The sequence below is a fragment of the Lissotriton helveticus genome, chromosome 10 (assembly GCF_964261635.1).
Source record: "Lissotriton helveticus chromosome 10, aLisHel1.1, whole genome shotgun sequence".
Taxonomy (NCBI): domain Eukaryota; kingdom Metazoa; phylum Chordata; class Amphibia; order Caudata; family Salamandridae; genus Lissotriton; species Lissotriton helveticus.
Genome location: NC_136071.1, coordinates 29,330,838 through 29,358,582, shown reverse-complemented (window position 1 = coordinate 29,358,582; position 27,745 = coordinate 29,330,838). Strand labels below are relative to the sequence as shown.

General features: G+C 45.5%; 1 protein-coding gene across 1 annotated transcript in view; it reads left to right on the top strand.

The window, feature by feature from the left end:
- Positions 1-263: 263 nt before the first annotated feature.
- SLC35A2 (solute carrier family 35 member A2) overlaps positions 264-27,745 on the top strand; it is a 172,281-nt gene continuing 144,799 nt past the window's right edge. The window contains exon 1 of the mRNA XM_078664652.1: positions 264-452. Within this exon, the coding sequence (XP_078520778.1) occupies positions 389-452 (64 nt within the window). The 5' untranslated portion in view covers positions 264-388. The remainder of the gene's footprint in view (positions 453-27,745) is intronic.

Here is a 27,745-nt window from a genome sequence, read left to right as displayed (position 1 = left end):
ATGTATGAAGTTGTGCTCCAAAAAGGTGCAGCACTTGTAAGGTGCAATCTTCTTCTACAAATACAATGGTAGTATGTTTGCTCGCCTTTTGGAGCGGTATTGTCTTGTTTTCGTTTACACTTTTCTTCAGGTTTTCCTGAAGCCGCTCTAGGCTATCCACTACTCAGACTCGCTGGTTCTTTTCATACGCTCTACCCAAAGCAGGACTCGTTTGCCTGACATTCATTGCCACAGGAGCCACTCTACACGTGCACGGACTCGCTGGTGGGGTTCCTCGCCAGTGACGCGCGGATGACGTGGCACGCAGAAGCCGGAAGCAGGCGGTTGCCGAGGTGACGCCGCAGCAGGAGGAGGAGAGCCGCCCTCGGTGGGGCTCTCAGTCGCCACCATGGCAGCGGCTGGAGCGGCCGGGAGAGGAGAGACGAAAGAGCCGGAGCGCAGGGAGACGGAGGGTGAGAGCCATGGGACCCGGGCCCAGGCACAAGACAGAGGGACCAGCAGCTGGGGGCGCTGCACACTGACAGGGCGAGAGAAAGAGAGGAAGGACTGCACACGCAGGGCAAGAGAAAGGAAAAAAGGACAAGAGTCACAGGGCAAGAGAAAAAGAGAAGAGACTAATAGAGTGGCAAGGAGGCTGTGCTGACAAGGCAAGAAGGCTATGCTGACATGGCAAGAGGAGAGGGCAAGAAGGCTATGCTGACAAGACTAGAGGAGAGGGCAAGAAGGCTATGCTGACGAGGAGAGGGCAAAAAGGCTATGCTGACAAGAGGAGAGGGCAAGAAGGCTATGCTGACAAGAGGAGAGGGCAAAAAGGCTATGCTGACAAGAGGAGAGGGCAAGAAGGCTATGCTGACAAGAGGAGAGGGCAAGAAGGCTATGCTGACAAGAGGAGAGGGCAAGAAGGCTATGCTGACAAGAGGAGAGGGCACGAAGGCTGTGCTGACATGACAAGAGAAGAGGGCAAGAAGGCCATGCTGACATGAGGAGAGGGCAAGAAGGCCTGTGCCGACATGACAAGAGAAGAGGGCAAGAAGGCCATGCTGACATGAGGAGAGTGCAACAAGGCTGTGCTGACATGACAAGAGAAAAGGGCAAGAAGGCTGTGCTGACCTGGCAAGAGGAAAGGGCAAGAAGGCTTTGCTGACATGACAAGAGGAGAGGGCAAGAAGGCTGTGCAGACATGGCAAGAGGAAAGGGCAAGAAGGCCATGCTGACATGACAAGAGGAGAGGGCAAGAAGGCTGTGCTGACATGGCAAGAGGAGAGGACAAGAAGGCTATGCTGACATGACAAGAGGAGAGGGCAAGAAGGCTGTGCTGACATGACAAGTGGAGAGGACAAGAAGGCCATGCTGACATGACGAGAGGGCAAGAAGGCCATGCTGACATGACAAGAGGAGAGGGCAAGAAGGCTACGCTGACATGACAATAGGAAAGGGCAAGAAGGCTGTGCTGACATGACAAGAGGAGAGGAAAAGAAGGCTATGCTGACATGACAAGAGGAGAGGACAAGAATACTGTGCTGACATGACAAGAGGAGAGGGCAAGAAGGCTGTGCTGACATGACAAGAGGAGAGGGCAAGAAGGCTGTGCTGACATGACAAGAGGAGAGGGCAAGAAGGCTGTGCTGACATGACAAGAGGAGAGGACAAGAAGGCTATGCTGACATGACAAGAGGAGAGGGCAAGAAGGCTATGTTGACATGACAAGAGGAAAGGGCAAGAAGGCTATGCTGACATGACAAGAGTAGAGGGCAAGAAGGCTACGCTGACATGACAATAGGAAAGGGCAAGAAGGCTGTGCCGACATGACAAGGGGGAGGGGCAAGAAGGCTATGCTGACATGACAAGAGGAGAGGACAAGAAGGCTGTGCTGACATGACAAGGGGAAAGGGTTGCCCTGAAAGGGGCAAATGGGGCAAAAAAATGTCAAGCAAGAAAAAACGAAAGTATGACAGGACAATGGGGGTGGCGGGAACTAGACTGGCTCGACCAAAGAAAGATAACCATAATTGCACTGATGGGAAGAATAGAAAATGAGAATTGGCAAAACCAATAGATCATGCCTTTGGGACCTTGTGGCACGGCCAGTGGTTTTTAGTGATGCTGTTCGCCAAGGGTAATCACAAAAATTTTTCCCAGGAGCCAAAAACTATGACCTGAGGATGGTTTAAAGAAATTATGAGTCCAAACGTATCTTCGCTATTAAACTTTATAATGCCTATTGTCCATCCAGATGTCCTAGATAATGTACCTACACTTTGCCTGATATACTGGGAACGTTTTGTTATGTACCATATAACCATGCAGCTACGATACGATGTATATACGAACGTTGATTTGTATTTAACCTGATGTGCAATTACCTGTACTTTGCAACCAAAAGACTTACCCTGTAAAGGGCTCTGATACCCGCAAGGGTCTTGTTCGCGCTGTATAAAACTTTCAAAATAAATAAAATGGTCTGTGATGTAGCTGAGGGCTGCATTGATATTATCAGGCTGGGGGTTTAGGGGAAAGGTGTATGTAAGTTGGGTGTATGTGAAGTGGAGGATGTACATGGTGTGGACTGAGTTGCAGAGTTATTTTGAGGGTTTCATTCCATACTTCTCTCTAAATGATGCCCCTACTCTATAGAAGAGACACAGATTTGACAATACTGTGCTATGCTGTATTGGAGCTGCTGTCCCTCTACCGCATTCTGGTGTAAGCTTGCTACCACTAACTTTAGTAATACAAATGTGCAAATGAAGTAACTGGGTTAGCCTCTTATCTGTAAACATTAGGAATGCTTGGAAACCGGCTCAGTTAAGGTAGCAAGTGCTATAAAAATCCACTGGTCTGTCAAGACTTACACTATAAGTGTTTTTGGTGAAAAGAGAATTTTGGTTGATTCTTCTAATTGACGTTTGAAGTGTTCGTGCATGCGCTTTCTTTATTGCTTTTAATTATAATAGTGTATCATTAGATTATTGTGAAAAGTCATCTGTGTCCCTGCACTTATTTTCTGCAGATCCTAATGAAATTTATTATTTTGTTGTGATGTAAATTACAAATATTATAGTAATCTGTAAATATGCTTCATTGATGAAGACTATTCTTTTTCAGAGCTTGCGTGATAACACTCAGCACTAAAGTAAAAGCTTGAAAGTGCGCACCAGATATTTGAGTAAATGCTATTTAAATTATAGTACGCTGCTTCCTTCAAGGTCTATGTAGAAACAGGATAGTTGAAAAGAAGTGTGCCAACAAAGGCTAACGTGTGAATGACATTTTGCAATTTACTATAATACATTTCATTAGTGTTACATCACTGTAGTCATAGGGATTGTGAAAAGTCCATGTCTTGACCACAAAATCAAGAGTAGCCAATGTATTCAGGAAGAGAGCGGTAATCATATACAAACATATTACTAAAGCAAGGTGGCTCATAAAACTAACTATACAGCGCACAAAGGGTACTTTGTAGAAATATAGATGCTTTTAAATCTTGATTTTGTCTTGCCGCATTTGCTTTGTGCTTCAAGATAGAGGTCTAATTTTAGCTTATGAATTCTTAGAAATTGCTGCTGATTTTATCCTGGAGATTGTTGTTTAGTCTGAAAAAGAATCTGTAAACATTTTTTTTAAATATACTGGCTGCTAGGAAAGCACTTTTTATTGTAATTCTGAAGTGTGTTGGAAACAAAGATTTTAGTAGGATTAAAACAAATCACAATACTTTACTTTGTGATATGCAAATGATAAATATTTACATAAACCCGATTTCCATACATTATCGTTTTTGGCCATTTCAATGGAAAATGTGCTGTGTGTAAATCACAGTGCTTTACCACATCATGCTTTAGTAATATATTGATTAAAAGTGAGAGTTTTTAAACATGAACTGAGAAATATTCCTGCCTCTGCCCGGAGGACAGTGCTATTAGTGACCTAAGAGGCAAGCCATATGTACTCTATGTGGGCTAGATCCTTGTTGTACATGGAGCAACATTTTAGTCTATTAAATCAAACAAAAGTTTTGTGTACAGCATAATGCTAAACCTCGTTTTTGAAGGTGCTTACATATGTGATAAAAAAGAAAAATGGGACTCAGTAAAATAAAAGATTTGCCTAGAATCCTACATATTTAGACCAGATTATGGGCCAAGCGCATCACACTACTGGCGTGGCTGGCGCGTCAAGACTCGGACGCAACGCCAATTATCGAAATTCAGACCCCAGCGGGCACTCTGGTGCGCTCCCAACAGGACATACTTCATGCATTCCAGCACTATTATGCTGCTGTGTACTGCACCTGGACGCACCAACGGCGGGAGATGATCCCCCAATTCCTGGATCCATTGCCACTTCCCCACATCGCGGAGGCAGTCACGGATACCCTGGATGCGAAAATCACAGCGGCCGATGTTTCTAGTGCGATACGCTCCCTCGCTCGGAACAAGGCCTCAGGCTTGGACGGGCTACATCTCGAGTACTACAGTACCTTCTCCACATTGGTGACTCCCCGGTTAACGGCCATGTTCGCCGAAGCTCTCGAGCGTGGAGAACTCCCGGGTTCTCTCAGGGAGTCGGTGATTGTATCCTTTCTCAAACCGCATAGAGACCCGCTACTGCTATCCTCCTATCGCCCCATCACGCTCCTCTCAGCGGACTGTAAACTCCTGGGGAAAATCCTGGCCACCCGATTTGAACAAATACTTCGTCCCCTCATACACCCAGACCAAAACGGCTTTGTCCCTGGTAGGAACACCTCCCAGAATATCAGGCGGGTCTTTCATATTTAGGATCAGGTGGGGGACGCCTTTCCACGCGCGGCCTGCATTATCTTAGATCTAGAAAAAGCCTTCGACACAGTAACCTGGCCTTACCTCTTTGCTGTTCTCGATCGTACGGGCATAGGCCCCACTCTTCTGCAATACACTCGGCTGCTCTACACTAACCTAACGTCCCGGGTCAGACTCGGCAAATACATCTCGACCCCGCTGTGAGTCGAACGGGGCACAAGACAGGGCTGCCCCCTTTCGCCGCTGATCTTCGCTTTGGCTGTAGAGCCGTTGGCGATTCGTCTGCGCCTGGAAGGTGCAGTGTGGGGCATCCCCCTAGCAGATACGGTCCACTGTGTCTCTATGTACGCGGACGATCTTCTATTATATGTCCAGGACATCACCGAGGACCTAACCCCCATTTGGACGATCCTCTCCGAGTTCGCAGAGGCATCGGGCCTCCAAGTGAACTGGGAGAAATCAGTGGTGTACCCCCTACACCATTCCCTGGACCCTTGAGAAGTCCGGATTAGTACGCAGACCCTCCCCTGGGCCACGGGCGGCCCTCGTTATCTAGGGGTCCGCCTATATCGCTCGCCATCCGACCTTTATGATGGCAACCATCGTAGAGTCCTAGGCAGTGTCCGCCCCTCGGTGGGATTCTGGAAAAACCTCCCACTGGCCCCTATCGGACGAGTGGCACTTGCTAAAATGGTCATCGTCCCCCGATTGTTATACTACTTTACCAACCTTCCGGTTGTCCCTCCCAGAAGTTTCTTCCGGGAGCTAGAGATGCTGCTGCGCACACTCGTGTGGGGAAACGGCCGTCACAGAATATCCCTCGCCAAACTTCAACTACCCACCACACAAGGGGGCCTGGGTGCCCCCCCCTTCGAGTCGTATTTCTTAGCGGCGCAACTTCAGTGGCGGTCCTACTGGACTGCTAGCAGGCACTCCGGGGAAACCCATACGGTACATGGCCCTATTGCCACCCCCTAACTCGGGCGCCTACTGTTCCCCGGCACTAGGCCCCGCCGGACGTATCCCTTACAGGTGTCCGTGGCCCGCCAGTGCACGTTGCGTATACACCACATGGCACCGGGAACTCCTTGATACTCCCCGCGACTACCACTGGCGGGCTGGCCCCGAAGGGACTCATACTTCACAAGCGCCATGGTACACGCGTGGACGGACTCTGAGATCACAGAAGCGGAGACATTGTTTGCGGAGGGCCAACTTCGCCCGTACGTCCAACTCATAGAGGACCACGGCCTCCCGCCAGGACAATTTCTGACGCATCGCCAGCTCATTGACTGCTTCCGCCCGCACAGCGACCTCACTGCCGGCGAGCCCGCGACGCACCCGGTCATTCACACCATACTCCACATGGGTTGCGGCAGACATCTTGTCACCTGGCTTTATAAGTCGATCAGGGAACTCACAGACACACCCCCACACAACCTTACTCACTCTGAGGGCCACCTGGGAGGACGAAATAGGGCGTCCCTTACACGACCGGGAATGGGATAGGGCACTAGAATTCCCTAAGAAAGTCTCACGAAACGCTAGGTTAAAAAATATACAATTCTACATCCTACACCGGGCCTATCAATCCCCAGCACGTCTGCAGCGTTTCTTTCACGACACACAGTTCTTCTGCCCCCGCTGTCAATCACCTGACGCGCATTTTTTGCACATGTTCTGGAACTGCCCAACCCTTCAGGCCTACTGGTCGGCAGTTCTAGACTCGATTTCCACCCTCACCGGCCTCGCAGACCTACGTTCCTGGGAGGCAGTTGCGATAGGAACCTTCCGTAGGCCAAAAAAACATAAGGTGCAGGTCAGATATGCCGCACTATCCCTGTTTTTAGCCAAGAGGAACATAGCCATGCACTGGCGGGCAGCTACCGGACCCTCCTTCGAGGCATGGGTGGGTGCGGTGAAAAAATGGGCAATGGCGGAGGAGGACGCACTGCGGGAGGAGGAGGCAAGGAGCCAGCGCAAGCGTCCAGTTGGACTGGGCCACGTTGTCCCACCAATTCAAGCTAGCCCACCAACGTGACACCCCGAACACCTCGCAACGCGCTGTGGTGTCCCAGACAGCACCACTGCCTCTTTAGCGTGCATAGGGCATCGTCCCCTCCTACCTTCATCACACCTCGCCACCCCCCGCTGCTCGCCCCACGTCTCCCCTCCTACTTCCCCTCCGTCATCCCTCCCTCCATCACCTTCCTCATGGATGCGCCCTGTACAATCTGCGTAATTCTGCCCTCCCCAGCCTCAGTCTTCGCCCCCCCCCGGTTCTTCTCCCCCCCCCCCGGTTCTTCTCCCCCCCCCTTGGGGTGATTCCCCCCCTCTCCCCCGCACTTCACAGCTCACGCTCTCCATCTCCTTCTACCCACGAGGGGTTCCTAGTCCCCCCCCTCTTTTTCTCCCAGTGTTTCCCCCGTTCTCACACTGCATCAGTCACTAGCGTCCTTATGCCCCCAATCCATAGATCCGCAGATCAATGTCTACACCCCATAGGCATGACTGCAATGTTGTATCCCCTTTAACTGCTGATGATGTATTGTGACTGTTTTTTCATATGATATAAAAGTCAATAAAAAATTATAAAAAAAAAAAAAAATGGGCCAAGCGCATTACGGCTAGGTTGAGTAGTTTTTTCAAGTTATTAGACCTGAAAGTCTTGTTTCATTCTTATGAACTCTCAAAGCCTGCATAAGCAATGGGCAGAATGCATTCCTAGGTTATTCTGTCAGCATGTCCCCAGTATGTCTTTGAAACCAGACAGCTGCAACCTAAAAAGTGAACTAAGAACTCCAGGAAATACAGACCCTCCCACCTCACAGGGTAAGAAAAAAGAAAGAACTGCACTGACAAGGCAAAAGAAGGAGAGGAAAAATTCCACTGAGGGCAATAGAAATTGAAAATATTTCAAATGAGTGTGCAAAAGGTAGTCAGTCACTCATAAAAAATAAAGGAAAGGAATGCACTGACATGGAAATGAGGAGATGAAAGATTGCACTGAGGGTAGGAGAAGGAAAAATGATTCTTTTGGTAGGGCAAGAGAAAGAGAAGAGAGACCAACACTTTGGGCATGAAAGGGGGAAAATATTCTGACATGGCAAGAGGAAAGAGCTGCACTAATGGGGCAAAACAAAAGGAGAAAGGACCACACCGAAGGTGAGAGAAATTAACACAACTATACACTCGTATAGGAACATGGAGAGACTACAGAGACAAGGCGGCCAGAAAATGGAAGGCGGCCAGAAAATGGAAGGCTGCCATTGGACAGGAACAAAGATCTACAGTGAGATAGTACGAAGGACAAGACGAACACTTACAGATAAAGAGGAAGAAAGAAAGTTATAGTGACGGGGCCAGAGGCACTTACAGACGTTGGTGAGATAAGAAACACTAGACACTATGATGGCTTGGCAAAAGGAAGAGACAAAGGACTGGAAGTACAGTGCAAGAGAATAGAGGGCTTACACTGTCAAGGTGAAAAAACTCGCTAAAGTGACCGGGCAAGAGGAGAGAAAGAACTGCAGTTACAGGGCAACCTAAAGACAAGAAGTAGAGCAGCTACTCTACTTACGGAAAGGATGAAAATCTGTATTGGGAATACAAGAGATAGTAACAAAGTCTGCATTGACATAATAAGAAAAAGAGACGGGACTTAGCTGATAGGGCAATAAAGTATTTAAGAGAAGAGGGTCTCAGAGTGAAAGAGCAGCTGGCAGGGTAGAAGGGGGACAGCTACTCAGATGATGATACAATAACAAACTACAATTAAAAGGATAAGACAGAAAGGCATTAATAAAATGACAACATTAGTAATGGAAGACAGACTAGAATGAGAGCAAGTCAGAAATGTATTTACACTGACAGTCGAGAGAATGAAAGATAAAGGACTAACTTGATAGAGCAAGAGAGCGTAAAGTTTGGGGACACTGATCATAGAACAAACAAAAAGAAAGAAGGCACTTCATTAGCTAGGCAAGAGAGTGTGTACTATACTGACCGGAGAGCTAAAAGTGAGCACAAGAGAACATACTGCAGTACTTCTTTAGAACGACGTAGCATACAAATATTACCCAACCACATTTGTTACAAAATTCTTTTATATTTGTGGTGCTCCATTTGTACATTTTATTTGAATAGACCTGGATCCAGTTCAGCGGTGTAGTACCTATTTTCTAAGACTGGTTTTCTCAGACCTTATACAGTCAAGCTTTTTTATACGTAGCTGTGTTTTTCCGAATACCTCATGTTGTCAAAAGCGGCAAAGTATGTGATGGGTTGATGCTCATCTCCTAGTTTTCACTTAGTTCAAGTTCCAATGTGATTCCTGCTACAATGACATTCATCACTTATTTCTGAAAGTCTGGGATTTTCATTAAAACATCTCTGAAGCTGGAACTTCTTGATACTTCATTTATGGTTCATAAAAGCCTAAGGGCCACCAAACATTTTACCATAAATATAAGGTCTAGTAAAAGAAAAGCAACCAAAAAGGAATTATAAAACATGTCTAATTTTAGAGAGTACAGTAGTTGAGCAATTGAAAACACTACACATTGAACTCTTACATCAAGCTATTGTTAAGCAAAAGAAAAATGAAGACCCTTCGGAAAACTCATAATCAACGGGTGCCCTAAAAGTTGAACAGGAGATACTTGCATTACTTTTGTTATCCCACCTTGACCCAGAGACAAGCCAAATTAGAAGCACTTCTTCTCAAGGAAAGACCATCTAGGAGGCTTTTATGTAAGAAAACTTGCTAACTGCACAAACACGTCAAAAGAATGCCCACAGTTTGGAGATAAGTCCAACCTCAAAACAAAATAAATAATCCTGTCCACAAATGCCAACGGAATGTATCTGAGCATTTTGATGACAAAAATGTAGAAGAAAGTCAAGGTGAGACCTGTGAGCGAACACCAGGCCCAGAGTAACCAAGCAATAAAGTACCGCTATAAGGAGCTGCTATCCACAGTTGCAGGAATCTTAAGCACCCAGCAACAAGCTCACTGAACACCTACTACCATGGGGTTTTAAGCAAAAACGTACGACCATTCTAAGACTTGAAGTGCAAATATTTTTCAGTGGCTCTTAAGGCGCTTACGAAAACATCTAACATGCATGAACCATTCTCATTTGAAACTCCGGTGTGATAGGGCAGAGGAGAGGGGCATCCCAAACCATGGCACCAGCCTTACTGAACATATGAAATACTGTTCCGTTGACCCGAAGGTCACTACAACATCCGGAATAAAGGAAACATATTAAATTAATTAAATCACTTCCCAGGCTGGATGTTGAGATTTCAGATGATATCACTGTAAGGCTTCCAGGGGTGTGGAATTTATTAAAATATCTACTTGTCCATGGGGCAGGTTGCTTCATGAATCTACTTGTCCTGTAACAAAATCCACTTGTCCCTCTGGTGCCATGTAGTGCCAGCAACACATTATGGCACCAATCTCATTATGTTGGAGCTCTTATACAGCCTCTCTGATTATGCAGGGCTCATACCATAGTAGTGTTTAAATACTAGCAATCCCTATATGTTGCCACGTTTCCGCAGATATACATACTGGGACTGACGGTAGTGGCAAGCAATAGATCCAGGTTTGGAATGCCCTTTTGAGTCTGTGCGAACCTACTAACTTGCATGTTTTAAGGATTTTCAACAACTCTTCTCTAATATTTTCCCATACTGAGAAATGTTGGAAATATACTCCTGACAATGGCAGAGGTAAACCTTCTTCCAGAGTTGGGGAAAAAGTGGTTGGAGGGGAAATGAACTTTAAAACACTCAGGTTTTCGCATTAGCAAATCTATACATGCATATTTGCTCATGCTAAAATGCAGTTCACTAATATTTTCTAGGAGTACAATTTCTTGTATATAACAATAGGAGAGAGTCAGGGAACTTACATGGACTATGTGAGGTGGGAACTCCTGGTCCCCGGACTAAATAATACCAACAATGGAGGAGTACCCCCTCGATCAAGAAAGCAGAATAGTTACTCTGTTTCTGGAGCTAAGAGCTCAGGTCAGGTCAGCTCCGTGTGCCCCACCCGTTATCGGACAGTGCATGTCTTTTTAGAAGACCCCTCACTCACCAACCTAGTTGGTGACATGCTTCATCATCGGGGTCCCACCCCATAGGCCGAACAGAAGTCGCAAGTGACGATCACTTGCCGTCTTGGATTTGCGGATGCCCATGAAGCGGTAGCCACCGCCTCAAGTGTTTTTTCCCGAATAAGGAGAAGACACACACCCTTTTACATGAGATCGCAATTTTGCAATCTTCAAATTGAACGAGGGCAGGACACACCTTAGCGTGTGCGGACCACCCAGTTCAATCACCACGGTCCTGACGAAAACCTTTGAATTATAATTTTGCTTGAAACATGTAGACCTTATTTTTCTTGTTAAAATTTCACATAGCACACTTCGCTATTTTTAACGCACTCCACGTTTTGAGACACCAAAGCCTACCTAACTAGGCACGGGTGCCACACTGCTTTTATAAGGGTTCAAGCACTCAAGAATAAACACTTGAAGTGAGTAGTTTTGGCCCTTTTTAAAACACTTGTCATTTTAACTCTTATGCACATATAAAAGAAAAATTAACCAGCTCCACTGTAATCAGGTGTCGCAGCACACCCTGTGGGCATTCGGCCTATGGGGTGGGACCCCGATGATGAAGCATGTCACCAACTAGGTTGGTGAGTGAGGGGTCTTCTAAAAAGACATGCACTGTCCAATAACGGGTGGGGCACAAGGCGCTGACCTGACCTGAGTTCTTAGCTCCAGAAACAGAGTAACTATTCTGCTTTCTTGATCGAGGGGGTACTCCTCCATTGTTGGTATTAGTACAATTTCTTGCCCTACTTCTGTAAATTCTTGTGAATTCACGAAAGGCATATAGCCGCACTTAATGCATGGGTGCACTTTTGAGACTTTCTTTAATAATTGGGCCCCTAGTTTGGTCTGGCGTTAACCTTGACCGTTTGTGTTTATTAAAATTCTCTCTCCCTCTGTATCGGCTGGCTTCACTGCGGTGACAGCATTCTGTCTTTTACAAGGAGCATATCAGCACACAGAGTAGTTTTGTTCAGTGCCAATACTAATGTGGCAGTGTGTGCTTTTTTGAGAACAAAAACTATTTTTTTTGCTTTTGCAAATGTTTGTTATAATGGTGAGGGTCTGGAAGCTCTCACATCAATAAGGTATTACAAAATCCACGCCAAAACAAGTCACGCATTGCCAAAACTAAAAGGCCGACCACCAATTTCAGACCTACTGGCTTTGCCAATGCTTGTTTAATTTTATGTTTCCCATAACCTTATTGAAACTGGTTACACTGATTTTGCAATGTGAATATTTTTGTGAAATACTAGCATGCAGCAACACATTTTGCTAAATGATTCTGCTAAGAAAGGGTACCTGAAATTTTACAGTAGTTTAGCTAAATGTTTTAATCCCTGCTTTCATTTGTTTAGGAACATTTTATATTGAAAGCAAAGAATCATTAATGTTGCTTTCAAGCTTCTGCTAATATGCGCATCTAATCAGAACATTCTGGGAGCATTATGCATAGCCTCATATTGCTAAACTTTGAAACTGTGTGCACACATTTTTATACTAGAACCACTGTCAGTAGTGCAGTCAGTACTTACATTTACTTAGAGCGCTCACCCTAATAATAAAGGCTTTCAATTAATGAACCATAAATGCAAGTTTGAACAACATTAACATATGCACACAAACATTAACTTAACTGCAGGCAGTGTCCTTCCCTGACCCTTAATGTGGTACTGCAAACTGGCAGCCAAAGGGTTTGTGCTGCAAGGGGTTGGGCCTACTTGTCCCAAGGACAAAATACACATTAAAACTTGTTACCCTTGATCCCAAACAATATGTCCTGGGCGTCGGGCTATAGGAATTCCACATCCCTGGGCTTCTAGACAAAAGAGCAGGAAAAGTTGGACAATCCAATGGAGGCCATTGTTCCACTCATAGTCTGGTTACGGCCATATTATCACATGAGTGAGCCTTACTGAATTGGGGAGTAAAAGTAGCCACCCCAACCGAAGAACCCAATCTGGAAGTTCTAGAAATATCTTCAAAGGAACAAAGAATCAGAGGATCTCAAAACTCGGTCACCTGTAGATCCACTCGAGGCTGAGCTTAAATCTTATAACTATGAAAAAAGACATCATCATTCTCAGAAAAGTACACTACAAACCCCAAGGCTCAAGTGGACTAAACAATGAAGAGTAGGGGTGAATGGCTTTCCCTCGGCTGTGTATACAAGACATCTCTGCACAGGTTGCACCCTGTCCCGGCTATTCCCAGATACCGCATCTGGATCCGAGAGCATCATGGACCACCGATCCTAGAGACTTCAATAAGCGTGCTATGCTGGAATATTGCTGGGTGCAAACCAAAGCAGAAAGATAAGGATTGGAAAGCTTTATAAAAGTGTCTGATATAGTGTTGTTTCAAGTTACATGGGCCATGGAGGTCACCTTTATGGATGGCTACACTTCTTATACTGTCCCACCAACCAAGGGCAGGAAAGGAAGACCAAAAGATGGCCTTGTAATCTGGGTTGCTGTGGCCACTGTAGCCAAACTCTGTGAATACTCAGCCCTAAGAAATGATGGTGATGGTAGGAAACGGTGACTCGGTCCCTGATATCTGCAATGTCGAAAGAAAACCCATGGCTCAACTTTCAGGACATTAGAAAATCAGACGATTAACTGGAAAGAAAAAAACAGCAGCTACGGACTCGGGACCATTTGTATCTGGGTTGACTTTTAACTAAAAAATCTTGTTGGATTGGACCTCATGACAAAAAAAAGAATATATGGAATTTACCTGAGCTCAAGATGAAATGGTCCAGAGGATCCATAAAGGGGAGTCAATTTGTTGCCCGCTTGACAAAACGCAGCATATGTATGTTAAATGGGCGCACTAAGTGTGACACCCCAACAAGAAGTGCCTTCCGGGGGGAAAACAGATCAGGCCTTTTTAACTGTTAATTAACATTGAGACCTGGGAATGGTATTTGACATGAGTGTGCGGTAAAGAATAGAAAGTGACCATGACCCCCTCACTGTGCATCTAGATTTAGATGGGTTTAAGTAGTTGCCATTGCAGAAAAGTGCATCTGGCTGCACATGAGACTGTACTAGTCGACTATAAAATGAAGACCGTAGACCTATGATCGCCTTAAATCATGCGTAGAGGGATCCTTAGAAAGACCGTTCAAAGAAATTGTAGAGCGAGAAGAATCTGTGAACCAGTTTGTAGCTGTTGTTTAAAAAAATTACTGTTACTTCTTCACTACTCTCACTAACGTATAAGATGGCAACTGCAAACAAAACCTATAATAATATGGGAAACCTGGACCAGTTCTACAGAAAATGCCTCCGGAAAAGCAGGAACTAACCCAGGCCATGAAATGGTGACACACAACAATGGCTTGCTTCAAACCATTCTTTTCTTCTTTATTAACGTTTTATACTCATATCCTTCACAAAATTAACGTTGGGTTATCTGCCATTGTTGAATCAAGACCGTTCCCTAAGCAGGACTTCCAGGTATCAATCCAAGCCTATGGTATCCTGATTGGAAGACTGGCAAAATAGTAAAGGACTTGTGGTAAAATCACCATTTTAGTCAACTCTGTGCGAGCCGTGATGGGCAGTTGCAGGGTCCACCAGAAAGCCACACTGCTGCACAGTCCACTCATCACTTCCCCTAGATTGCCCTCCCTGATGGGCATGATACACCTTGATTCCCAAATATTCAAGACCTTGGGTTCTGTGGAAAAGTAAATTTTGCCATGTTCTGTGTCCCTACGTGTCCTCCATCTTATGTTATGTGTGCATGATTAAATATGCATATGTATCCCCATGTTTGATTAAAGACGCAATTACAGTTGTGTCCATCACTAGTATGCCAGTTTCCAGTTCTCGTGAAAGCTACGAGTATCAGGCCTATGTAAAGTTACGTTGCCACGTTTCTCAGTGTGCACGTTATTTTATTGTAAAGTCCCCGTTTCTAGGCCTCAAAAGGGCCCGGACACCAGATTCAGCTCCTGTCTTCTGAGTCCTCGCTGAGGAGCGATACAGCCTCCACCTGTATCCTCGACCCTTCACTTACTTCCTGCCTCACAGTGCCCGGCTCAGCCTGGCTCTGCCTCTGAGTCTGCCAAGAGTATGTTATGATTCTAGTTATCAGTCCAGCCCTCCTTCTCTGCATTCCTAAACTACTGAATCGCATCAATAGTTTCCGTCATTGTCTAGCCTTTACGTCTCCATGTAAGAGAAATACTGCATTTAATGGTCATTTAATATTCCTCAACACGCACTACATGTAGAATAATGCATGCACCATTCTTAGAGTCTGTTAGCCTTTACCCCGATAACTTTTGGATTCTATCAACATGTTCTCCAAACATTAGATACTAGATACTGTTTAGGTACATGTCGCCCTGACTCTCCAGACTTCAGTCTCTGCTCCTAGCACAGAGTTCATAGCCCCCAGCTTCTCCTAGTAACACGTCATTGTCAGTTTGCGCGCACCATTAGGTTAGAGGTCCCGGCTCCTTAGGTAGCCCCCTCCATGTTTCCGCCCCATTTATGACATATTCTGTTACGTTTGCATCACATGTCTATGTATACGCCCCTGTTACACCCATTTTCACCCTTATCTTTCGCGACTGCTATTGACCACACCCACTGCTCCGCCTACTGTAATTCATTGTAATGTAACTGTTTTAGTATATATATTTGTGCACTGTTATTAAATGTTACGCCTATTCTGATCCTGCCCCCGGCAGCGCTGCCATCCTGTTCCTGTGCAGGTTGTCCTGTTCCTGTCCTTTATGCTGTATTAAACCTGCAAACTCCTACTACCTCGAATCTTGACTCTTATTTATTGAGCTATCTGTTATTGCTATGTCCAGTAAAACCTAGATCCGGTATTATTTATTTATATACCACATAATGGCGCCCGAATAGGGACTTGCCCTTTCCCCACGCGCCGGTGAAGCCACGCCGGCCCCCTGACCCTCTGCAGCCGTGACGGAACCATACCGTGCACGTGCAGATATTTCTGCTTCAAGTATCCCTCAGGCCCACGGAGGAGACGGAGGCGGCGGTCCAGCATCCAGACGAGGCGGTGGAGGAACGCGGCGAGTCCCGACCAGAGCCCAAGCCGAGAGTCCAAGGTCCGAGGTATCCGGAGGCCCACCCGTAACAGAAGTCCGAAGTTCGTCCGTCCGGCGTCGAAGCAGTCCAGTCCAGTCCGAGGCCTTCCGTTCTTGCTGCCCGGTGAGTACCATTGCTGGGGTAGTATCTAGACAGGGTCAATCTAATTGACTCTGGTCCGTGGGTTGGTGGTACACAGACCCAAAACGAAGTGTCCACTTCGGTGGATGCGGGTCCTGACGTGTCTCTTTATGAGACCGGTAAGTTACGTACTGTTTTAGCAGTACATCTAGTTTCTGTTCTAGTCAGTTCTGTTCTCGAGAAATTCATGTATTCTGTTTTCAGTATTCCAGGTAGTATTCTGTCCGAACTGTTATTTTAAATGTTCTTCATGTATTTTAATGTCGTGGTATGAATGTGGAGTAATTATCGTGTTCATTGTGTATTGTATTGTGTCTAGATTAACAGTTCAGTCATGCCGTTATTTTCCAGACTACGTCAGTTAAGAACTAGAAAAGGTCTGTTAGAAGAAGCAGTTCCTGTCCCGCCTAGGGACAGTCCAGGTCATTTTATGTATCAGAAGCATGGCATAAGTGCCATATTATATCTAGATTTATGGGTAGAGTATACCAAACAGTTAGAAGAAAAGTATAGATGGCCAGTATCGGGTACATGGGATGCCGAGTGCATCATGCGAGTAGAAGAAGCATTATGGAAAAAGAAAGCCAGACAGTCACAGAAAGATGCCATCGAGTTATGGCGCAAAGAATCTCATAAAAGAACCGAAAAAGAAATCAGAAAGTCAGAACTAAGTAGAGAATCTTTGGAACGAGCCCAAGAAAGGGAACTAATCGAGATAGGTGAACGAGTTAAAATAGAACAGTCAGACAGACAGAGGAATGCCCTCATTAAGGGTATGTATCCTCTTCTTGCCGAGGGCTTGCCACAAGCGACCCCGGAGGCATCCAGTAATTTTCCGCCACCACTAGTTCCGACTAAGCTACGTCACAAACCGACCGCAGCTGATATTTTCATCTCGTCCTATTTGGACGACACAGTCCCAGAATATGCAAATCCTGTTCCGCCAGCTCCTGTAAATAATGTAAATCCTGCTCCTCCAGTCACCGGAGTACCCGCTACGGTACCCCCGGTCCAGCCTACATTACAATTTCCCACTCTGCCAGCACGAAGAGTATCAGTCGATGATTCCAGTTTAGGGGCCGCAGGAGGAGGTCCTCCTGGTACCCCGCCGCCACACCAACGTAGAACGTTGGCCGAGTTACATGAATGTGCGTTACAGCGTACGCCCAAATATAAGTCCGTTGCAGACATCCGACGAGCTCTCACTGAATGCCGCTATGATCCAGTTGCAGGTGATGATAGTACAGTAATATATTCCATCCGTGTAAGACGGGTGACCGGGTATTTAGACACCCTACCAGATATGAAAGGAGATCTAGACAGAATATATCGTTTCATCCGTACAGGGGATGATCCAGAAAGTATTGGTGAAGCCATGTCTCAAAGGAAAGCTGAGATCCAGCTCATGATATTAAAGTTTCTGATTAATTGTCTAATAAGAGAACAAGACTACCCGACTAAAGATCCGGCCGAAATGAGAATCCTGACAAGGTGGAGTGATAATATAGCCGAGGGTAAGCACAAGACTATCAGTAGTATAGAGAGTATGTACAAGAGAATTCGTAAAGAAATAATAAAGTTACACGAACAACGTAAAGCAGCACAAGTAAGCGAGAAAGAAAATGACTCTACCGAAGAGGTAGACGACGAGAATCCCACTAGAATAGCGTATGTAGGAAAATCTAGATTTCCAGATCGCCATTTGCGCCTAGAACACAAGTCAGTTTTACATCATCCAGCACCAGAACAAGGTTCTCTGGAACAAGTATTTCAAGCTACCGATCATATTCTGAAATCACGAATCGGTTATAGTGAGTTAAGTACTATGCATGAACAAGAACTAGCCCGATCAGCAGTCCGATGGATTACTGATTCTACCACTTTTCCAGATGAAATAGTGGCACAAATGTTTCTGAAACTGCCCCCAGCCGAGCAACGACTGGTGGGTATGTATATGATCCAGCACCTCATTACTCTGTATGAGGGTCAACATTCTGATCCAGGTCCGTTACATGATGTCCTGAACGAGTTACTCCAGTATAAATGGAAAGGTTTAGGTACCGATTTAATTAGTGTTATTCTAGAACAGCGCCACAAATATAGAACGTTTCTGAACCCGCATTTTGTTCATGTCTCACCCCCAGAAAGTAAACCCTTTTACATAGACAGACAGAATCCGTTACGAGAAGTACACCCAGTTAGGACAACAGATGGTGAAATGCAACGAGTGTTTGTTTACACTCCGATTACAAAGATAGAACTCTTAGAGATGAAGAAATTAATTCCCTGTCATGACAAAGATCCAGCAGGGTTCCACCGAGAATTAAAAGACATGCTCCGTATGGGAGAATACACGTATCCAGATATAATTAAAATGCTAAAAGTCCTGTTGCCCGCAGGGGTATATGAAAAACTCAAGGAAAAAGAATGGGAGGTGGGAGAGAAAAAGATCGATTGGGCAGTTCTAGAAGCTGAAGATAAGATACGAGTACCAGGTACCGGTCTAGGAGAGAAATGTAAAGAATTACCTGAATTATTGATACAAGTTTTGCCAAGATTATTAGCCACTAAAAAGGAAGACTGGGATGCAATCTCAGCCTGTAAACAGAAACAAGATGAAGACACTAGTGATTTTTATTCTAGATTTGAAAAATGTTTTATCATAAACAGTGGCCTCAAGACAAGTAGCGAGTCATACCCTCATCTTTTTGTTACTAAATTAGTCGAGAATTCAAGTCCACAAGTTAAGAATCGAGTTTTGAAAGTCGAAAGTACCTGGCAAGCTAGTACTCCGTCCCAGATGTTACAGATGCTTCAGTATCACCAGAATAGAATCAGAGAAGAGCAAGATCATGAAAGAAAACGTATGAAAGACACGAAAATGAAAGTACTAGTTGCACAATCTGTTCCTCAAGACAGTCAGAAGAGGGGTACGAATCAAGCCAGTCATTCTGCAGTTCCCGTTAAAGGGACCTGCAATTATTGTAAACAGCCAGGTCATTTCATAAACGAGTGTGCAGTTCTGAAACATAATATAGCTACTGGTAAGACGAAAGAAAGACCACGTCCGCCTAGACAAGAACAAGTTTTACAGACTTCTCAGCCACAGAATGCACAACAGACAGTTCCAGCACCGCAGCCTATCGCTGCAACACAACATGTTACACAGCAGATGTACCAGTATGCACAATCCGAGTATCCAGAGTATCAGCCATATTCATGAAACAGCCTAGAGAGGGAGGTAGGCTTGCCTCTCATCGAGATACCTGTAGATCAAGAAGGTCCCTATGTTCATAGTCAAGTACTAGGGAAAGACAGAAAGTTTCTGATTGATACAGGGGCAAGTAGGACCACCATTAGTCACGCCGAAGTTCCAGGGGCTCCGCTCTCAGGCTCTAGAAATGTTTCCCTTGGATTTTCAGGAAAGCCTATTGTAAACGAGATATCTAAGCCAGTTACTCTAGAAGTAGGTCCATTGTCCCGCACTACTGATCTGTTACTTACGAAGTCATGCCCAGAAAATTTGTTAGGTATTAAAACACTGAAAGAATTAGGTGCAGTTATTTGCTGTTCCCCAGAGGGAATACGACTGTTCTTACGTGACTTCAAGGGTCACTATGTATTACGAGATTTTGATCCGAGATTGTCTAATGTTCCGCAGCATCTATGGGCGCAAGGTCCAACTGATGTAGGTTATATGCAAATCACACCCCATCGTGTGACTCTCAAACCAGGTGTAGTCCTGCCACGAATCAGACAGTACAGATTGCCACCTGAGGCTGTAGCAGCCTTATCCAAAATTATTGACGAGCTCATCGCTCAAGGAGTAGTTGTAGAAACTGACTCCAATGTATGTAATTCTCCGATCATTCCAGTCATGAAACGTACTGATCCAAATGCACCCCCAGTATATCGATTAGTGATTGACCTACGAGAACTCAATAAATGTATTATTCCCCAGTACCCAGTCGTCCCAGATATCTCTTCCCTATTGACAGCCATTGATTCCGAAGCCTCATTTTTCACAGTCATAGACCTCAAGAACGCGTTTTTCAGTGTCCCCATTCATCCAGACAGCCAGTTTCTTTTCGGATTTTGTTTAAATGGAAGGAGCTATATGTTCACACGAGCTCCTCAAGGTTTCACAGAAAGTCCTAGTATTTACAGTCAAGCACTTAAGAGACAACTAGACAACATTCACATGCCAACTGACACTGCCCTGCTCCAGTATGTCGATGATCTACTGATCACAGCCCGTTCTGAACGTGCTTGCGAGCGAGCATCACTTACAGTCTTATATTTCCTTGCCGAGATGGGGCACAAGGTGTCCCCTTCGAAGCTTCAATTCTGTGTCCAGCAAGTGATCTACTTAGGCCACTTACTGTCCAAGTGGGGTAGGCAGTTGACACCAGACCGTATCCAGTTAATAGCGAGTCTTCCTCAGCCCAAGACACAGAAGGAGGTACGTGCTTTTATCGGCCTCACTTCTTATTGTAGACAATGGATTCCTCAGTATGCATTTCTAGCTAAGCCACTGATACAGTTAACGACACAGGAGGCAGCCGTATCGACTGTCCTCCCTTGGACATCTGAACATACACTTAGTTTCAATGAGTTAAAGAAAGCTTTATGCCAAGCTCCTGTTCTAGCTACACCGAACTACAGTAAGCCCTTTACACTTTTCGTCACTGAACGGGAAGGTACAGCATTATCTGTTCTCACACAAGATCAAGCAGGACAATACAAGCCCTGTGCTTATTTTTCGAGCACATTAGATCCTGTAGCCCAGGCTCTGCCTGCGTGCCTCAAGTCAGTTGCAGCCACAGCTCTAGCTATCAGACAAAGTGATTCCATAGTATTAGGACATTCCTTGACAGTACAAGTTCCACACTCCGTGGAAGTTCTTTTAAACCGAACCCAGACTCAGCACTTGACAATTGCACGTTTAACAGGTTATGAATTGACACTGTTCCAGCCACACATAGAAATCAGACGCTGCAACGTTCTAAATCCTGCTACACTGTTACCATCAGTTAATTCGAATCCTGCCACACACGACTGTGTGGAAGTAGTTAACATTATGACAAAGCCAACACAAGATCTGACAGATATTCCATTACCAGATCCAGACCTGACACTTTATGTGGATGGTTCATGTATGAGAACAAGTACAGGAGAACTAGTAGCCGCGTATGCAGTGACTACTGACACTGAAGTTATAGAAACACACCGTATTGACACCCTGTCTGCTCAAGCAGCAGAGCTAGTTGCTCTGACACAAGCCTGCATACACGCTAAGAACCTGAAAGTTAATGTTTACACAGATTCACGCTACGCATTTGGAGTTGTACACGACTTCGGAGTGCTCTGGCAGGAGAGAGGTTTCATGACTTCTCATGGAACCAAGATTCAGCATGGTCTCCTTATTCAGGCTCTGTTAGATGCCATACACTTACCGACATCTATTGCTATCATGAAGTGCAAAGCACATACGAAAGTTACTGACACTATTTCTCAAGGTAATGATCTAGCAGATCGCACAGCCAAGCTTACAGCACAGACACAGGACATTCCAGTTAACAAGACACCGACATCCACTCTAGAACAGACTACATGTATGACAGTTAAGGACCCTACTCAAGATGTCATAGATATCCAGTTACATGCTACTCCCGAGGAAATCAAGAAATGGTCTGAACAAGGAGGGGTCCAGACAGATCAGGGATGGGTAACGAAGGGTAGAGCCACATGGTTTCTCCCCGACTCTATGGTTCAAGTCATTATCAATACCGCACATAGTCCAGCACATTTAGGAGAAAAAGCTATGTTAGACAGTATCCAGAACATTTGGTTCAACAAGCATTTACGAGCTGCAGCCAAGCAGAAAGTCCGTACCTGTATGATATGTTGTCAGTTTAATCCAGGTAAAAGTGTTCCGGTGGAACAAGGTGGATTCCAGCCCCCTGACCACCCTTTTGAAGTCCTCCAGATGGATTATATTCAGATGGAGCGATGTCGAGGTTTCAAGTATGTCCTTGTAGTTGTATGCGCTTTGTCCAGGTGGACAGAAGCATATCCAGTCCCAGATTACACAGCCGCGACCACTGCCAAGCAGTTGGTTCGTGAATTCTTCCCCCGTTATGGACTCCCTAGAGTCGTATATTCTGATAACGGCCAGCCATTCTCATCCGAGTTGATGAAACATGTTTCCCTTTTGTTAGGGTACCAGTGGAAGTTCCATTGTGTACGCCACCCTGAAGCAGCTGGTCTAGTAGAGAGACATAATCAGACCCTGAAAATCCGTATTGCCAAGATTTGTAAAGAGAAAGGTGTGGACTGGCTAGTAGCTCTGCCAGTCGCTTTATTTTATATGTGCATGGTCGCACACTCCAGATCAGGTCTGTCCCCGTATGAAGTCGTATTCGGCCGCCCCCCTAACATGTGGGGTACACCTAGACCTCGAAGTATTACCGATGTTTCAAGTAATATGCTGACAGATTACCTAGCTTCCTTGATGTCTGCCCTCAACTCTTGTCGTTCACAGGTTGCCGCCGCATTTCCAGACAATACCGAGGTGGCACCGCATGAAATCGTTCCCGGATCTATGGTTCTTGTCCGGAATTTTGATCGTTCAAGTCCGCTGGAGCCTCGCTGGAAGGAACCCCGACAGGTCCTCCTGGCTACCCGTACTGCCGTCAAGCTGGAAGGCAGGAAGGGCTGGGTCCACCTGTCACATGTGAAAAGATTTTTTGGATTGAAGCCTGTTTCAAAGAACATTTCCGAGGATCTTAAGGACTGCCAAAGTACTATTCTTAAGGACTGTCCCGCAAAAGACAATGATATTGAACCCTCCCCGTTAGAGAAAACTCCGCAACAGGAGTATAAGCTTAAACTAAGGTCTAGTAAAATAAGTCAGCCAGTTTGATTGTCTAAGTCCTCCCCTAGGTGAAACGGTTAGACCGGTTTCTGACATGTATATAATAGACCCCCACAGAGAGAGAGTTAGTGAGAACTCTAGAAGTTGCACTATTATTTTATGTTTTCTGCTATATTTCAGCATTATGATTTCCTGCACCAGTTATGCATTTTATTTGTATTTTCCAGTCTCTCATGTAAATAAGTCTGCTAATGTTACAGTAGAGCACACGTTTAGTGATCTGCCTCCTCATGTACTTTCTTATCGTCTTGCTATGCGTAATAACTCCTTCATCCGCATGTTACATTATTCACACCAGACCAGCAATGCCACAAATTGTTGGGTGTGTGGTCGACTTCCCCCTTTCCAGACACCGAAGGGAGTTCTGCCACTCTTTCCTTATCCATTTTCACATAATGGTTCGTGTGGAGCATGGTCCACGTTAACGTCATCCTCAACAGATATGTCTTTTCTGAACAGTACATGTTTCCCAGACAAGCAAGGTCTTCCCCACAGAACAGGGTTAGATCTAGAAAATGAAGTTTATAATTTGGGTAATTATTCTTCGAATTTTATGGTCCTGAATGTTCAGTCTGATTCTACTCCAGACTTACCTGCCATGTCAGTACTACCAGTCAAAGGCGAATTATGTGTCCGAAAGAATGGTTCCGTACCTATAGGACATAGTGATTGTACTACTATCGTCAAGTATAGTGACAGTGGGAAATCTATTTTCAAAGCTTCACGTCATTCTTATTTTGTTTGTGGCCAGACCGCATATGTTCGTCTGCCCCTCGATTGGGAGGGAACCTGTTACATTGCCTTCCTACTGCCACCAGTTTTTCTAGCCCCACCTGACTATCATAGGAATTCCCACCTAGTACATACTAGACACAAAAGAGACCTCCCGATTGTCGATTATACTGAAACTGCTCTAGAACAATACATAGATATCAATAAAGGTGTCTTCCCTTATTTAGGTACTGTTGTAAATAGTAAACTGATACGTAGATTAACCAGAACACTCGAAGCAGTAGTGATTGAGACTACTTCTGCTCTAGGTAATTTAACCGAAGAGCAATCCTTTATGAGAATTGTCGTGCTCCAGAATCGTCTCGTCCTTGACGTCATACTGGCCGATAGGGGCGGGGCATGTAGAGTCATCGGATCTAGTTGCTGCATTTTCATTCCTAATAACGCGCCGTCTGTTTATTCAGCTATAACCAGACTCCATAAAATTGCCCATATGTTACACCAAGATCCAGGCACCTGGACATGGTCCGGTTGGTTCTGGAATATAATTTCCGCCTGGGGATGGAAAGTATTGTCATTTCTGGGTATTGCAGTAGCGATCATATTCAGTTGCTGCCTCTGTATACAATGTGGCCCTGCGATTTGCGGCATTTGTGCTACCTCTTGTATTCCTAGTCCCAAGTCCCGTTCTAAATCCCGTTCCAAGAAAATTCGAGACGAGCAAATGATACTGTATGAAATGATAGATGGTATCATGAATATTGATGTTTCCTGATGGAAACGTAGTGACAAGGAGGGAATGTGGAAAAGTAAATTTTGCCATGTTCTGTGTCCCTACGTGTCCTCCATCTTATGTTATGTGTGCATGATTAAATATGCATATGTATCCCCATGTTTGATTAAAGACGCAATTACAGTTGTGTCCATCACTAGTATGCCAGTTTCCAGTTCTCGTGAAAGCTACGAGTATCAGGCCTATGTAAAGTTACGTTGCCACGTTTCTCAGTGTGCACGTTATTTTATTGTAAAGTCCCCGTTTCTAGGCCTCAAAAGGGCCCGGACACCAGATTCAGCTCCTGTCTTCTGAGTCCTCGCTGAGGAGCGATACAGCCTCCACCTGTATCCTCGACCCTTCACTTACTTCCTGCCTCACAGTGCCCGGCTCAGCCTGGCTCTGCCTCTGAGTCTGCCAAGAGTATGTTATGATTCTAGTTATCAGTCCAGCCCTCCTTCTCTGCATTCCTAAACTACTGAATCGCATCAATAGTTTCCGTCATTGTCTAGCCTTTACGTCTCCATGTAAGAGAAATACTGCATTTAATGGTCATTTAATATTCCTCAACACGCACTACATGTAGAATAATGCATGCACCATTCTTAGAGTCCGTTAGCCTTTACCCCGATAACTTTTGGATTCTATCAACATGTTCTCCAAACATTAGATACTAGATACTGTTTAGGTACATGTCGCCCTGACTCTCCAGACTTCAGTCTCTGCTCCTAGCACAGAGTTCATAGCCCCCAGCTTCTCCTAGTAACACGTCATTGTCAGTTTGCGCGCACCATTAGGTTAGAGGTCCCGGCTCCTTAGGTAGCCCCCTCCATGTTTCCGCCCCATTTATGACATATTCTGTTACGTTTGCATCACATGTCTATGTATACGCCCCTGTTACACCCATTTTCACCCTTATCTTTCGCGACTGCTATTGACCACACCCACTGCTCCGCCTACTGTAATTCATTGTAATGTAACTGTTTTAGTATATATATTTGTGCACTGTTATTAAATGTTACGCCTATTCTGATCCTGCCCCCGGCAGCGCTGCCATCCTGTTCCTGTGCAGGTTGTCCTGTTCCTGTCCTTTATGCTGTATTAAACCTGCAAACTCCTACTACCTCGAATCTTGACTCCTTATTTATTGAGCTATCTGTTATTGCTATGTCCAGTAAAACCTAGATCCGGTATTATTTATTTATATACCACAGTTCCCATAAGAGTCCGAACCTAGCCAATGTCGCATGCGACCTCTCAAGCCCCGTAAAGACTGCTTACTCCAGTTCACCCAGAGGCCAGAGATGTATCCAACGTTTTCTAGTATGGAAGCATTCCACGGGACTCCAGAACTGGCATCCCACAAGTAAATAAGAATGTCATCAACATACAGGGAGATAACATGTTCCCCTCCCCATAGCAGAATTCCCCGCCCCATACCCTCCTGCCTCAGCACACAGGCAGGTGGTTTGATTGCCAGTGCAAACAACAGAGGGGAGAGTAGTGCATTCCTGTCATGTACACTTACCAGTTTCAAAGGGCTGTGTAAAATACCCTCCCATACAAATCCAAAATGGCAGAGGTGTCCAACTTTTCCAGGGGAAGTAGGCCAGGTGACGAGTCAGGTTCTTTTTTGGGAGGTGAGCCTTTTAGAAATAGGGTATTCAGCTATTTGCTAAAAATGATGTGCACAATATACAAATGTAATAGTCTGCCTTTTGGTTTCTTCGCCTCAACAGCTGCATTCCATAGAACCTTCCTTTTATGATAGTTTGGTCATCTCAACCTCTGCACTCTTTTCCTTTCCCCTACGGCCTCTTCACTTTGTTTATCTGCATTGAGGCCTTACAGTTGAAAACTCAAAGATCTTCGAGGACATTAGAAGCTTGTTGTAACAGTTCTGTGTATCCCTGGGAGCTTGCAGTGCTGGTGCATGCTTTATCTGCTGTGTCTGTGAGGGAAGCTTGCCCTGCTGCTGCACAAGCTGCATCTATTCCATGTGTGTGAAGAAAAAGTTGGTGCTGCTGCCCCGCTGCGGATGTTCTGTGCGTGGGAAAAGTATGCTGCTGCTGCACACGCAGCATCTGTTCTGTGTGGAAGGAACGTTCAGTTCTGCTGCCAGTGCTCCAGCTGTCCTTAGTATGTGACGGAAGCATGGGCTGCATCACATTCTGTATCTGTTCTGTGAGGAAACGTTCAGTGCTGCTGCACATACTGTGTCCTGTGTGTGTGCTGACACGTTCAGTGCTACTGCACATACTGTGTCCTGTGTGTGTGCTGACACGTTCAGTGCTGCTGCACATACTGTGTCCTGTGTGTGTGCTGAAACATTCAGTGCTGCTGCACATACTGTCCTGTGTGCGTATGGAAATGTTCAGTGCTGCTGCACACAGTGCGTCTGTGTGTGCATGCGGAAACGTTCAGTGCTGCTTTACATGCTGCATCTGTTCTGTGTGCGTGCGGAAATGTTCAGTACTGCTGCACATTCTGTGTGTCACGTAAGCATGTGCTGCTGCACATTCTGTGTGATGTAAGCATGTGCGGCAGCACACCAAGTGTCTGTTCTGTGTGTGAGGAAACGGTCAGTGCTGCTGCACATGCTGTGTCTGTTCTGTGTGCGTACTGAAATGTTAAGTGCTGCAGCTGTTCTTTGTATGTAAGGGAAGCATGTGCTGCTGCCCTTGCTGTGTGTGACGTAAGCATGTGCTGTTGCACATTCTGTGTGATGTAAGCATGTGCTGTTGCACATTCTGTGTGTGATGTAAGCATGTGCTGCTGCACACCCAGTGTCTGTTCTCTGTGGGTGTGAGGAAACGGTCAGTGCTTCTGCACATGCTGCATCTGTTCTGTGTGCGTGCGGAAATGTTCAGAACTGCTGCACATTCTGTGTGTGACGTAAGCATGTGCTGCTGCACATTCTGTGTGATGTAAGCATGTGCTTCAGCACACCCAGTGTCTGTTCTGTGTGTGAGGAAACGGTCAGTGCTGCTGCACATGCTGTGTCTGTTCTGTGTGCGTGCGGAAATGTTCAGTACTGCTGCACGTTCTGTGTGTGATGTTAGCATGTGCTGCTGCACACCCAGTGTCTGTTCTGTGTGGGTGTGAGGAAACGGTAAGTGCTTCTGCACATGCTGCATCTGTTCTGTGTGCGTGCGGAAAT